Raw genomic sequence first — 14,877 nt, forward strand, 5'->3', positions numbered from 1 at the left:
CGTGGAGCCTGAATTCTGGCCCTGGGCGCTGTCCCTCAGCTCTTTAGCTCAAGGCTAGCGCTCTACCACTTGAGCCACAGCACCACTTTGGATTTTTTCTTTTTGCTTATGTGATGCTGAGGAATTGAACCCAGGGCCTCAGGCATGCAAGGCAAGTGCTCTACCACTGAGCCACCTTCCCAGCCCCTACATAGGCATTTTGCCTTTGTGTTTCTCCCTTAAGAGTATCTTCCTTTGGTCTCATTATGTATGAATGCCTTGTAAAATTACATTGTGTACTGCTACCATATTTTTGATTCCCTCATCTATTATAGGACATCTAGACTGTTTATACAACTTGGCTATTGTGAATAGTGCAGTAGTAAACATGGATATGTAAGTCTTGTTACAGTATCTTGGCTTGTGAGGTTCAGGGTAGATGGCCAGGAGTGGTATGGCTGGGTTGTCGGAGAAGATCTATCTGTGTTTAATTTTTTGAGGAACCTCCAGACTGCTGTCCAGACTGGTTGTAATAGTTTGCATTTCACCAGTAGTACAATATGGTTCCTTTTTCCCCCACATCCCTGCCAACATTTGTTACTCAAATTTATAATGTTGGCTGATCTTACCGAGGTGAGATGGAATCTCAAAAGGTTTGTTTTATTTGCGTCTTTTATGGCTAGAAATGTTAAACATTTCCTCATGTGTTTGTTAGACCTTCTTACCTCTTCTAAGAAATCTCTCCTTAACTCCTTTGCCATTTAGTAATTGGTTTATTAGCTGAGAGGTGTTAATTTCTTGAGCTTCTTGTTTATTCTGGATGTTAGTCCTTTGTCAGATGTATTGCTGGTAAAAATCTATTGACTATCTTTCTAGTTTAGAAACTGTGTCCTTTTTATTTTGATATAACCCCATTTGTAAAGTCTCTCTCCTATCTGCTGTGCCCCTGGGACTTTTCAAAAAGTTTCTGCCTATGCCTCAGAGTTCTAGTGTTTCTCCTACTTCCTCTTGCTATAACTCAGTTTTGGAAATGGCATTGAAGTCTTTGATCTACTTTGAGTTGATATTTGTGCATGGTATCTGCATATGGATGCCCAGTTTTCCCAACACCAATTATTTGAAAGGCTTTCTTTTTTCCACCATAATCTTTGGCTCCCTTCTCAAATACCAGATAACTGTATTTATATGGTTTTATTTCTCAGTCTTCTAGTCTGTTCCATTGATCTTTCAGATCAAAAGCTTGGCTTTTCTTTTATATTTAGTTCTTGCCTTTGCTTTTTTCTCTTTTTTAATATAGATTTCGTAAAATGAACAAACGTCTGATTCCCAGAAAACTCTTGAGTGCCTCTTTGGGTCAACTTAATGAGGTGGGGTTGCCTTCAACAGCAATGCTTCCAGATGAAGGTGCAGTGGATCTTCCTAGCAGGAAACCCTCTGCTCTGCCAAATGGAATTGTATCATCAGGGAATGCAGTAACACAGCTGATTCCACGTGGGACAGATGCCAGCTATGATTCTAGTCTGAAACCTGGAAAGATAGATCCTCTGAGCAGTAGTGCTCCTGGATCCCCTCCTGACGTGTATGTCATTTTTCGTGAGTTTTAACTGTTTGTTTGTTTATTTTTTAATTGTAAAGATACTATACAGAGGGTTACAGTTACATGAGCAAGGTAATGAGTACACTTCCTATTGAGCATTGTTACCCCCTCCATTGTTTTCCCCCTACCATCCCCTCCCTCTCTACCTTCCCCGAGGTTCTTTTTGTTGTTGTTGTTGTTATTAAGTGATTACATAATCTCCCGAATTTCACAGTTTTGTGGAATAATGATGCTCATTTAAAGTCACAAGTTCATTCTAACTTTCCTGGAGCAAATTGTCTATCACAGTCTATAACATATAACGGTGTTCACATGTTATACACCATACATGTCATCAGCAGCATGGGGATATTTAGTAGTGGTTTGACCAGATGAGTGGGAGTTCTTTGTTTCTTAAGTCCTGTTAGTTTTGTCGTATCACCTAACATTTTGGATTTAGCATCCACTTATCAGGGAGACCATGTACCATTTGTCTCTTTGCTCTTGGCTTACCTCGCTCAACATGATTCCTTCTAGCTCCATCCATTTCCCTGCAAATGCCATTATTTTGTCATTTCTAATGGCTGCATAATATTCCATTGTGTATAGATACCACAATTTTTGGATCCATTCATCTGTGGTGGGGCATCTGGGTTGTTTCCATATCCTAGCTATTGTGAACATGGAGGTGCACGTGTCCTTGTATATTGGTTCCTGTTGTTCAGGGTAGATGCCTAGAAGTGCTATGACTGGGTCCTAAGGGAGGTCAATCTTTAGCTTTCTAAGGACCCTCCAGACTGCTTTCCAAAGTGGTTGTATAAGTGTACATTCCCACCAGCAGTGTAATAGGGTTCCTCTTTCTCCACATCCCCTCCAGCATTTGTTTTTTTTGTTTTGTTTTGTTTTGTCTTTTCTTTTCTGATACTGGGGATTGATTGCACTTAATAGGCAAGCGCTTTGCCACTGAGGTACATCCCAGCCTGTTTCCTGAGTTTTAAAGTTACTTCTTTGTAAACACAAGTAGAAGGAAGGAGAAAAAAAAAAAACTTGGTATTTTTGTCTTTATTTTGTTGCCTTTTACTTTGATTTTGCAGATTAGTGATTTTTAAGAAACAGTTATCATTGGTTAAAAGAAAAAAAAGATTGATCTTTGCAAAATCTCTCTCTTTTTGTTTTTGTTTTTGTGGCGAAAGTGCTGGGGCTTAGATACAAGGCCTGGATGCTGTTTCTGAGCTGCTACTTTTCCTCAAGGTTAGCATTGTACCACTTGAGCCACACATCCACTTCTGGCTTTTTGGTGGTTAATTGGAGGTCCTGCCTGGGCTGGATTTGAACCGTAGTCCTCAAATCTCAGTTTCCTGAGTAGCTAGGATTACAGGCATTAGCCACCAGTGCTAATAATTGCACTTTTTGTAGAAAAGATTGACTGACAGAATAAATTAGTTTCCAAAATATTTTTCCAATATTTTTCACATGAAATAATTTATGTGTAAGTATCTTAACCAGGCATCAATAGCCCATACCTGTAATCCTAGATACTCAGGAGGCTGAGATCTGAGCACTGGTGTTCAAAGCTAACCAAGCAGAAACTTCTGTGAGACTTTTATCTCCAGTTAACCACCAGAGAGCTGGAAGTGGAACTGTGGCTCAAGTGATAGAGCACTAGCCTTAAGCAAAATATTTCAGAGACAGTGCCCAAGCCCTGAGTTCAGATCCCAGGACCAGCACACAAATAAACATATTTTAGAGAACTTAAACTTGCCTTGCGTTATCTTAATCCTTAGGCTGGAATCTGTACCTAAGAGTATTTCTGCCTTACCTGTGAATCCACATCCTATACCCTCAAGAGGGCCAGCAGACTTGCCTCCCATGCCTATTACCAAACCACTTCAGATGGTACCACGGGGTTCTCAGTTATATCCAGCACAACAGGCAGATGTTTATTATCAGGATCCTCGAGGAGCTGCACCACCATTTGAACCAGCACCTTATCAGCAGGGTAATAATCTTTCATTTTTTTCATTTACATTTTTTAAGAGGTATGAGAACTATGCAGGTAAGAGTGATTACTTACATAATAGCTTCTTTTAAGTATACTTTAGATAGATCATTATGACCAATTAAATTGCTTTTTGCAATTATATAATAAATTTCTTTATATATTTATTTATATTTTATTTTATTTGCCATTCCTGGGGCTTGAACTCAGGGCCTGGGCACAGTCCCTGACTTCCTTTGCTCAGGCTAAAACACTACCACTTGAGCCACTGCGCCACTTCTGGCCTTTTCTGTTTATGTGGCACTCACTGAGGAATCAAACCCAGGGTTTTATGCATGCTAGGCAATCACTGTGCCAGTAAGCCAAATTCCAGCCCTCTTCATATGTTTATGTAAACAATGTCACTCATCTAAAGCATTGAAATTTGCTGATTGTAAGCAGAATATATTCTGACCAGAACTTTCTACGTGAATGGAAAAAAAATAGTATGTAGCTGGTAAAAATACACAATCTATTTTTTTCTTTTTAATTATCATTATTTTTCTAGGCACTATAATATATATGAACAAAATGCTGCATACCTAACAAAGAATAGGAAACCATTAGGTGGTATGTGTTTGTATACACCTGTAATCTCATCACCTAGATATAAAGTAACTTACATAGTGATACACTCTCTTGAAAAGAAAACAACAAAAATAGAAAACTGTATGCATAGGTAGTACATACATATGTGAAAGATTGATTGGTCAATTTTGGTAGCTAGTAATACCTTAAGAAATTGACTGTGGGACTCAAAAGAAATCATTGGAAATTTGAGGAATCAAAAGATATCATAGGACCACATGTTGGGATTACATTGCTGTAATCCCAGGACTTGGGAGACTGTGGCAGAAGGATTGGAGTTTCTAGGCCAGCCAGGATAGTGAGAAAACTATTCCATATAGACGAATTTGGAGTAGAAAGATTAGCATCTAGAGTTAAGCGGGGAGTTAGAAACCTCTTAATCACTGGGCACTGGTGGCTCACACCTGTAATCCTGGCTACTCAGGAGGCTCAGATCTAGGGATTGAGATTTAAAGCCAGCCTAGGAAGGAAAGTCTGTGAGACTCTTATCTCTAATAAACTACCCCAAAAGCTGGAAGTGGAGCATGGCTTAAATGGTAGAGCACTAGCCTTCAGCAAAAGAAGCACCAGGGACAGTGCCCCAGACCTGAGTGCAGACCCCAGGACTGGCACCAAAAAAAAAAAAAGCTCTTAATAATCAAGGTTTGATTATCCAAGCCTGGATTAGGATGATGAGAAAGGAGAAGGGATTTAGAAAACACACTCAACAAAAATTAGCCAGATTTAAAGTTAATGCAATGCATGTAGAGGGAAAAAATATCTGTGACTTAAGTTTTACATGTATAATTTATATGTAAAATAAACTGAAGGATTTAAAAACTGTCAGAGGCAATACATCTCATTTTTAATGTTTATTGATTAAAGATGTCTTCCGTTTACCTTCTTTGCAAAAGCATATCTTTTTAACTTTGAATCAAACAGTTTCTCTATGTTCAAAAGAATAGTTTTTAATTGATACATTACTAATATATGCAAAGCAATAAAACTTGATTTTTATCTTTCTTGTGGCAGTCCATTACCTGAGTAATTTCAGCTATTTTTGTTGAGATGGCCAGTGTGTAAAACCATTATCAGTAGCAGTTCAATTGCAGATAACAAAGCAAAATAAAACAAAGCTACAATAAGCAAAATGAAGTGTAGGATTTGGGCTACTTAAAATATTAGAAGTAGGGCTGGGAAGGTGGCTCAGTAATAGAGTGCTTGCTCAGTAGTAGAGTGCTTGCCTTGCATGCATAAGGCCATAGGTGCAGTTCCTCAGCACCACATAAACAGAAAAAGCCGGAAGCAGTCTTACTATGGCTCAAGTGGTAAAGCATTAGCCTTGACCTTAAGTGCTGAGGAACAGTGCTCAGGCTCAGAGTTCAAGCCCCATGACTGACAAAAAAAAAAATATATATATATATATATATATATATAAAAGCAGTTAAAGCAGGCCCTCAGGAATGAGCTTCAGGAAAACACTATACAACTAGCCCAAAAGTTAATACATTCCAGTGATGAAACAGAATTAGAAAATTCCTGTCCTGATGATCATATAAAATAATATTTTTGAAATGAACAGTCTTTAGTTGCCATTGTTACTGTTTTTTGTTCTTTTTTCCTTTTGTATTATTTGTCGCTTTGTATTTAGGAGGGTAAGAGAGGGCATATAAAGGGTAGAACAAGAATGGACAAATATAACAGTGATGCTCGCCAGATACTATGTAGAAAATGAACTAAATATCTTATGGATGGGGACAGGAGGGAAAGATAGGGAGAGAGCAACTGAAAGGAAAAAATGGTTCAAAAAATTGTACTGATTGTACCTAATTCATGTAACTGTAACTTCTCTGTCTATCAACTACACAAAAACAAGTTTTAAAAAAAAAGAAAACTTCTGTCCTGCCAGTTCATGCAGAATCTAGAATCTAGAAATTGAGAAGCTACTGCCTAAGTGATATCTCAAAAACTAGTAGTTACTAGATCTGCACTAGCAATAAAAGACCTTTTGTGGGATAAAATGATGGGACCCTACCTTTCAAGCATAAAGAGCCAATCTACTATTGTAGACTATAAATAGATTCTTTTTCAATTATTTTGAAGATTCTTTTGCGGGGGAGTTAGGGAGGGTAATTGGACTAGGGTCTCAGGCTTGAACCTAGGCCATTGCATGTTAGGCAAGTACTGACATACACCTTTGGCCCTAACAATGGCTTTTGTTTGTTATTTCTCATAAAGTAACCTAGCTAATAGAAGAAAGTTCTGAGAATATATCTAGATTATTAATATTTCAGTGTTTTAGAACTTTACAAAGAAGAAACATCCTTATGTAGAAAAAATAGATTGGCTTATTATTGTTTCTGGTTCTTTTATTGCACAGGTATGTACTATACTCCACCACCACAATGTGTGTCCCGTTTTGTCCGGCCTCCACCATCTGCTCCTGAACCTGGTCCTCCCTACTTGGATCATTATTCACCCTACCTCCAAGATCGTGTCGTAAACTCTCAGTATGGCACACAACCACAACAGTACCCACCTATGTATCCACCTCACTATGATGGCCGTCGAGTATACCCTGCTCAGTCTTATACAAGAGAGGAGATTTTCCGAGAAAGCCCCATACCTATTGAGATTCCACCTGCAGCAGTACCATCCTATGTACCAGAATCCAGAGAAAGATACCAGCCTGTGGAGGGTTACTATCCAGTGGCTCCTCATCCAACCCAGATCAGACCTTCATACCCCAGAGTATGCTGTATTTTTTTTTTCTTACTCCATAGACTTAATTGCTAATTGTGATGTCTTTCTGCTTTTTTTTTTTTACAGTAGTGTATCCCTTCACTCAGTTTTTTTTTTAATTTTATTTTTAATCTTTCCAAAATTTGAGTAGGTTATTTATTTTTAAGACTACTAATAGAAATAAGTTTGTGTAGTTTATTTGGTTAGTTTTATTACTAACTTTATATGTCTTGAGAAAATGATGATCTCTAGCCAAGAAAAACTTAAATTTACCTCTTTGGGAGATCTTGAATCTAGTTTTAGTGGGTTTTTTTTTCTTTTTGTTCTTTTAAGATAGGTAAACTTCTAGTTTAAAATATATGCTTAATGAATTAATGTATTCTGAAATTTTTTGTCAATTTTAACTTACCTTTCCAATTTCAGGAACCTCCGTATAGTCGACTTCCTCCTCCTTCACAACCCCACCCTAGTCTAGATGAGCTACATCGAAGAAGAAAGGAAATAATGGCTCAACTAGAGGAAAGAAAAGTTATCTCTCCACCTCCTTTTGCACCTTCACCAACATTGCCTCCCACATTCCATCAAGAGGAAGTAAGCACATCATCAATTTGTGTCCTATTTACCCATTTCAAAGTTATGAAGATCCTGTTTTCTTCCAAGGGTTAATTACTTGGTTTCACAATCAGATCTGCAATTCCTTTAGAACTGATTTTTATATAGACTATATTAGAAGTTAAAGTTGATGTTTTTTTCATAAGGATATCTTATTAGTCTACCATTTAGTGATCTGAGCATCCTTTCCTCAGTGTCCTACATCAGTCTCCTTTGTCATCAACTAGCTCTCAGGAGACTAAGGCTGGAGTATCCTGAGTTCAAGGCCACCCTAAACTATGTAGTGAGGCCCTCCTTAAAAAGTAGGATTATTACTAGATATTTGTATATGTTTCTGGCCTTTATTCTGTTTTATTGGTCTATTTCTGTCTGTATACCAATATCACATTCTCTTAATGTAGTTTTAACTTTTGACATGTGTTGGTGTACATTTTCTAGTATTATTCTTCAGAATTCAATATGTTGGGGCCAGAGATTTAAATTGTTTCCTGACATATGTACAACCCTGGATTTGATTGCAGCACCTTTAAGGAAGAAGGGAGGAAGGGAAGGATGGTGAGAGAGAGGGAGAAGTTGAGAAAGAGTTTTGATTAGGATGCATTAAATATCTAGATTGTACTGGTCAATATTGTTAGCCATTAGCTACATATGGATATTGTATGTATAAAATGTACAAATTCAGATGTGCTATAAACCTAAAATATATACTAGATAGAAAGATTTAGTATCAAAGAAGTAAAATATTTTTTTAATATTTTTAATATATGGTATGTATTGTGTTAAATGAAATGTTATTAAAATTAATGTCACCTGTTTTTATTTTATTTTTTTGTCGTTCGTGGGGCCTGAACTCTGGGCCTGGGCACTGTCCCTCAGTTCTTCAGCTCAAGGCTAGTGCTCTACCATTTGAGCTACGGCCCCACTTCCAGCCTTTTCTGTTTATGAGGTGCAAGGCAAGCACTCTACCACTGAGCCACCTTCCCAGCCCCTGTTTTTATTTTTAATGTATATCAGGTATCCATGAATATGATGTATTCGTCAGTCCATTTATTTGAATGATTAAGGTGTTTTGAAACTATTTTAAATAAGAATCTCTTGAATTCTGGGCCTGGGCACTGTCCCTGAGCTCCTTTTGCTCAAGGTTAGCACTCTCCCACTTGGGCCACAGCGCCACTTCTGGCTTTTTCTGATTTATTTGGAGAGAAGAGTCTCACAGACTTTTGTGCCTAGTCTGGCTTCAAAACATGATCCTCAGATCTCAGCCTCCTTAGTAGCTAGGATTACAGGCATGAGCTACCAGTGCCTGGTTTGAAATTTTATGTTCTATTTGTTATTACGATAAGAAAAGTCTTGTTTGTTTGTTTGGTGCTAGTACCAGGGTTTGAACTCAATGGCTTTCCCCACACTCTTGGTTTATTTGCTAATGACTGGTGTTCTGCCACCTGAACCACACCTTTTACCTCTAGCTTTTTGCTAGTTAGATTGGAGATGAGAGTCTCTCAGGTTTTTATCTGTCTGGGCTAGTTTCAAACCACAATCCTCAAATCTCTGCCTTCTGTGTAGCTATGATTATAGGTCTGAGGCCCCTGGTACTGAGCAGGCATCTTACCTTTTAACATCATGAGTCAACCTACAGATTAGAATATTTTCAACATATAAACTATTGGCTGGTTACAGTGGTGTACTCTTGTAATCACAACAGGAAGTCAGGTCAGAGCCAGCCTAAATTACATAGAGTGACCCCCCCATTTCTTTTTTTTTTTCTTCATAACTCGGAGTGACCCCATTCCTTTCCTTTTTTTTTTTAATGCTATTGAAAGAGATATGAGTTAACGACTTGATATGTCATCATTTATTATGGACAACATTTAAAATAGTTTTTAATGTTCTTGTTTTCTCCATGTTACTGAAAGAAACATTGGATTGAATCTAGCAAAACTATGGTCTGGTGCATGTTTGCTTAAATATTGTCTTCATCTAATGTAATGATAAGGAATACACAAACCTCCTCTCAGATCATAGCTTGAGTCATTAAAGGATAGTAAAGTGTTGTTTAAACCTGCCAGTAACAAAATCTGGAAGCTAAAATTACCATTTTTCACTTATAATTTTCATAATCTCCAAAATCTGTTTTGACACTTAAAAGTCAAATAGCCATCATTATATTGCTTTAGTTTGATGTTCTAAGAATTTCTGTTTTCTCTGGCTTGTTATTCAGAGACCCATTTCTTATTTTCTTATTTTGTTTTTTTCTCCATCTATAGTTTTTGGATGAAGAATTGAAAGTAGCTGGGAAATACAAAGGAAATGACTATAGCCAATACTCTCCTTGGTCATGTGATACCATCGGCTCCTACATTGGAACCAAAGATGTAAAACCCAAAGATGTTATGGCAGCAGGGAGTGTGGAAATGATGGTATGTGTAATGGCTAACTCATAAATTAATACAAATTAAGATAAATTTGTACTCATTATAGTTTAGGCCATTAATAATTAAGCTTTTCTTGAAAGTTTCAGACCACAGTATATACTTGGCATTTGAATTGTATTTAACTATACAGTTCTTTTTTTCATTCAGACATAAGTCTTTTTATATTATCTATACAGAGAAGAGCATTTCTTATATTTCTGAACAATTAGTGATTTCCCAACAGTTATGACCCAACTGGGATTATTTTATTTTATTTTATTTTATTTTGTCCGGTCATGGGGCCTGAACTCTGGGCCTGGGCGCTGTCCCTCAGCTCTTCAGCTCAAGGCTAGCGCTCTACCACTTGAGCCACAGCGCCACTTTCGGCTTTTTTCTTTTTGCTTATGTGGTGCTAAGGAATCGAACCCAGGGCCTCATGCATGCAAGGCAAGTGCTCTACCACTGAGCCACCTTCCCAGCCCTGGAATTATTTTATATAATTAATGAAATCTTAGATTTCTTTGCCAGGTATACTATAAGTTTGAAGTTGAAACAACGAAGTTGAATCTAGTGAAGATATATTTCTTGAATCATGCTTGTTAGCTGCTTACTACAAATAAGCTATATAAGATGCTGAAATATATTGTCCTCTTAAGGTTTTTTGTTTGTTTTTGTCAGTCATGGGACTTGAACTTAGGGCCTTGGCACTATCCCTGAGTTGTTTTGCTCAAGGCTAACACTCTACCACTTTGAGCCACAGCTCTACTTCTGGATTTTAAGTGCTTAATTGGAGATAGAGTCTCAAAGACTTTTCTGCCGAGGCTGGCTTCAAACTGTGATCCTCAGATATCAGCCTCTGAGTAGCTAGGAGTACAGGCATGAGCCACCAGCGCTCAGCTGACATTGTTTTGTTTTGGTTTGTTTTGGTTTTTATTGTAAAGAGGGGTTACAGTTTTATAAGTCAGGTAATGAGTACATTTTGTTTTGAACAGTGTCACTTCTTCCCTCATTTTCTCCTAGTTTTTCCCCACAAGTTACAGTTCGTTTTCAACATAGTGTCTTCTAGTGAGTATCACTGCTGCATTAGGTCCTGTGCTTCCTTACCCTCCCCAAAACAGATAACTTATATACAAGACAAAAAGTACAGAAATCAAAAACAGCAACAAAGGGGGATGGAGGGAAGGTAAAATAACAAAAACCTTTTGTTTCCATGTCTTGGAGTTCACTTTGATAAATACCATTTTATATGGTCATTTTCACATAGCTAGTAAGCCTTTGTGATCCTCTCCTAAGATTATCCTCCTTTGGTCTTACTGTATAGATGTTGAGTCCTATTTAGTTTATCATGCTCAAGTGTAATTTTTTTTCTTTTATCATCCATTGTGTTTGTTTACTTATAGATTTATAATTACTACAGATGAGGGAAACCATGTTTCTTTGGCTCTGGATTATTTTGCTTGATACAATTTTTTTTCTAAATCTTTCAATTTCCTTACAAATGAGGCAATACCATGCTTTCTAATGGAAGCATAGAACTCCATTGTGTGTACATAGCACATTTTCTTGATCTGGGCTGAACCATATCGTGGCTATGGTAAACCAGGCTGTAATAAACATAGTTGTGCTGGTAGCTTTAGTGTGGCCTGGTTTGTGGTCAATTGGATAAATGCCCAGGAGTAGAATTACTGGGTCATAGGGAAGCTTTGTGTTTAGCTTTTTGAGAAACCTATGTATTGCTTTCCAGAGTGATTGAACAAGTTTACAGTCCCACTAACAGTGTAGTGGTATTCTTGTTTGGCCATATCCTCACCAGCATCTGATATTGTTAAGGTTTTTGTTTTTTTTTTTTTTAATAATGGCCATTCTAACTAGGGTGAGATGGAATCTCAATGTTGCTATGATTAGCATTTCTTTTATGGCCAGAGATGTTGAACATTTCTTTGTATGTCTGTTAGCCATTTTTATTTCTTCTGAGAAGTCTCTCTTTAAGTCTTTAGCCCATTTATTAATTGGGTTGTTTCTTTGAGGATTTGTTTTTGAGGATTTACTTTTTTAGCTCTAAGTATATTTAGGATATAAGGCCCTTGTCTGATGCATAGCTAGTAAAGATCTCCCATTCTGTGGACCTTGTATTTATCTTGCTAGCTATGTCATTTGCCAAACAGAAACTCTTCAGTTTGATACAATCCCGTTTATCCTGTCTTTCTTAGATTTGTTGTAATTCTGGATCTTTGGAAGTTCCGATGTTTGCCTAGAAACCCTAGTGATTCCCCTATCCCTTCCTGTAATATTTTTATGGTATCTGGCCTTACATCGAGGTCTTTGATCCATTTGGAATTGGTTCTGTTACAGGGTGATATATTAGGATCTAGCTTCAGTTTTCTGCAGTCAATTTCAGTCAATTCTGCCAACATTTGTTAAAGAGGCTGTCTTTCTTCCATTCTGTGCTTTTGGCTCCTTTATAAAGTATTGGGTGGCTATAGGTCTGTTGTTGGTTTGTTTCTGGGTCTTCGGTCCCATTGGTCCTCAGGCCTATTGTTATGTCAGTACTAAGCTGTTTTATTACTGAAGCTTTGTAGTAGAGTTTGAAGTTTGGTATTGTCATTCGTCCAGCACTGTTCTTCCTGTTAAGGATTGTTTCTGATATTTGGGGTCTTATTTCATATGAATGTTTGGGTTGCTTTTTCTATATCATTGAAGAATGTTGTTGGGTATTGCACTGAATTTGTAGATAGCTTTGGGCAGTATTGTCTTTTTCATGATCTTAGTCCTTCCAGTATAGAAACATGGGAGATTTTTTTCATGTTCTTAAATCTGCTTTAATTTTCTTTTTTCAGATTTTTTTAAAACTTTTCATATCTTTGAATCCTAGAGGGGTTTTTTGGGGGTTTTTTTTGTTTGTTTAAAACTATTACAAATGGAGTTACTTCCCTAATTTCAGTCTCATTGTTGGTATACAGAAAAGCTGATGATTTTTGTGGGTTAATTATATGCCCTGCTACTTTGCCAAACTTTTAGATAAGCTCAAGTAACTTGGGGGGAAGAATCTGTAGGGTTCCTTAAATATAGGATCATGTCATCTGCAAAGAGGCATAGTTTTACTGCATCTTTCCCTGTTTGGATCCCCTTTGTTTTTTTTCTTGCCTTATTGCTCCTTTTCTGTACCACAATACCCCTCTCCAAACAAAGTGAAGGTGTATATTGACAAGAGAATAGATGACATAGAAGGCAGAGTCTCAGGAATCAAAGACAGATTAAATATTATAGAGAAAGAGGAGACATTTATCCAGAACAAATCCAAGAGACAAAGGAGCTTTCAAGAACTTCAGGACTCAATCAGAAGACCTAATTTAAGACTGATAGATAGGGAAGAAGATGAACAGGGAGAAGTGGGGGGAGGATGGGAAGGGGAAACAAAGGAGGAGGCTACAATGCTTGATAAGAAATGTACTCATTATCTTGCCCATGTAATTGTAACCCCTCTGTACAGTATTTTCACAATAAAAAAAATTTTTTTTTGGGTCCGGTCGTGGGGCCTGAACTCTGGGCCTGGGCGCTGTCCCTCAGCTCTTCAGCTCAAGGCTAGCACTCTACCACTTGAGCCACAGTGCCACTTCCGGCTTTTTTCATTTTGCTTATGTGGTGCTGAGGAATCAAACCCAGGGCCTCATGCATGCAAGGCAAGTGCTCTACCACTGAGCCATCTTCCCAGCCCTCACAATAAAAATTTTTTAAAAAGAAGATGAACAGAAAGCATCTAATGGGATATCTTAACAGTTTAACAGAATTCTAGCAGACAACTTCCTGAACATCCAAAACGATAGGCCCATTCAGGCACAAGAAGCCTTTACAACTCCAAACAGACCAGGCCAGAAAATAACATCCCACCAGGCCAGAAAATAACATCCCACCAACACATTGTGGTCTGCACAGGATCAATAGAGACCAAAGAAAGGATCTTTAAAGCTGTCAGAGAGAAAAGATTGATTACATATAATTGAAAACCAATCAGAATAACTACAGATTTCTCAGTCAAGAGCATGAAAGCAAGGAGAACCTGGAATGAATACTGTACCCAGCAGAGCTCTCCTTCATAACCAAAGGACAAATAAAAACAACATAATGAAGAAAAATTGAGCCAGTGCCAGTGGCTCATGCCGGTAATCCTAGCTACTCAGAAGGCTGAGATCTGAGGATCATGTTTCAAAGCTAGCCCAGGCAAGAAAGTTTGTGAGACTCTTATCTCCAGTTAACTACCAGAAAACCAGAAGTGGCACTGTGGCTCAAGTGGTAGAGCACTTGCCTTGTGCTGAGTTGCTGAGGTATAGCTCCCAGACCTGGAATTCAAGCTCCATAACCAACCAAAAAAAAAAGGAAAAGAAGAAAAATTGAAAACAATTTATCTCCACCAAACCAACACTAGAGAAGATACTCTAAAGATGTTCTACATGTAGAAAACCAACAAGAACATGATATTGGCAGGGAAAATGCTACTTACCAGAGAAACAGATTAATATAGCAAGAAAAGATGAGGCAAAGCCCCTAAGAAGATGGATAACATGGCAGGAGATACTAAACACTTCTCAGTTCTAACTCAATATTAATGGATGTAACTCTCCAATTAACAGCAAAATCTATCCATCTGTTTTCTTCAAGAGATACATGTTGCCAACAAAAACATAGTCTCAAGATGAAAGGCTAGAATAAAATCTTTCAAGCAAATGGCTCCCATAAGCAGGCTGAAGTAGCAATACTAATATCAGATATACTTCAAATTAAAATTAGTGTTGGGCGCCAGTGGCTCACGCCTATAATCCTAGCCACTAGGAGGCTGAGCTCTGAGGATCACAGTTCAAAGCCAGCCCAGGCAAGTCCATGAGACTCTTATCTCCAATAAACCAGAAAACTAGAAATGGTACTATGGTTTGAGAGGTAGAATGCTAGCCTTGAGC

At 37.8% G+C, this 14,877-nt stretch overlaps 1 protein-coding gene across 1 annotated transcript in view; it reads left to right on the forward strand.

Moving 5' to 3' along the window:
- Rc3h1 (ring finger and CCCH-type domains 1) overlaps positions 1-14,877 on the forward strand; it is a 48,727-nt gene that overhangs the window by 22,556 nt on the left and 11,294 nt on the right. Inside the window, exons 9-13 of the mRNA XM_013015769.1 lie at positions 1,277-1,558; positions 3,340-3,554; positions 6,541-6,911; positions 7,326-7,493; positions 9,779-9,931. Of these exons, the coding sequence (XP_012871223.1) occupies positions 1,277-1,558; positions 3,340-3,554; positions 6,541-6,911; positions 7,326-7,493; positions 9,779-9,931 (1,189 nt within the window). The remainder of the gene's footprint in view (positions 1-1,276; positions 1,559-3,339; positions 3,555-6,540; positions 6,912-7,325; positions 7,494-9,778; positions 9,932-14,877) is intronic.

The sequence above is a fragment of the Dipodomys ordii genome, unplaced genomic scaffold (genome assembly GCF_000151885.1).
Source record: "Dipodomys ordii isolate 6190 unplaced genomic scaffold, Dord_2.0 Scaffold27, whole genome shotgun sequence".
Lineage (NCBI taxonomy): Eukaryota > Metazoa > Chordata > Mammalia > Rodentia > Heteromyidae > Dipodomys > Dipodomys ordii.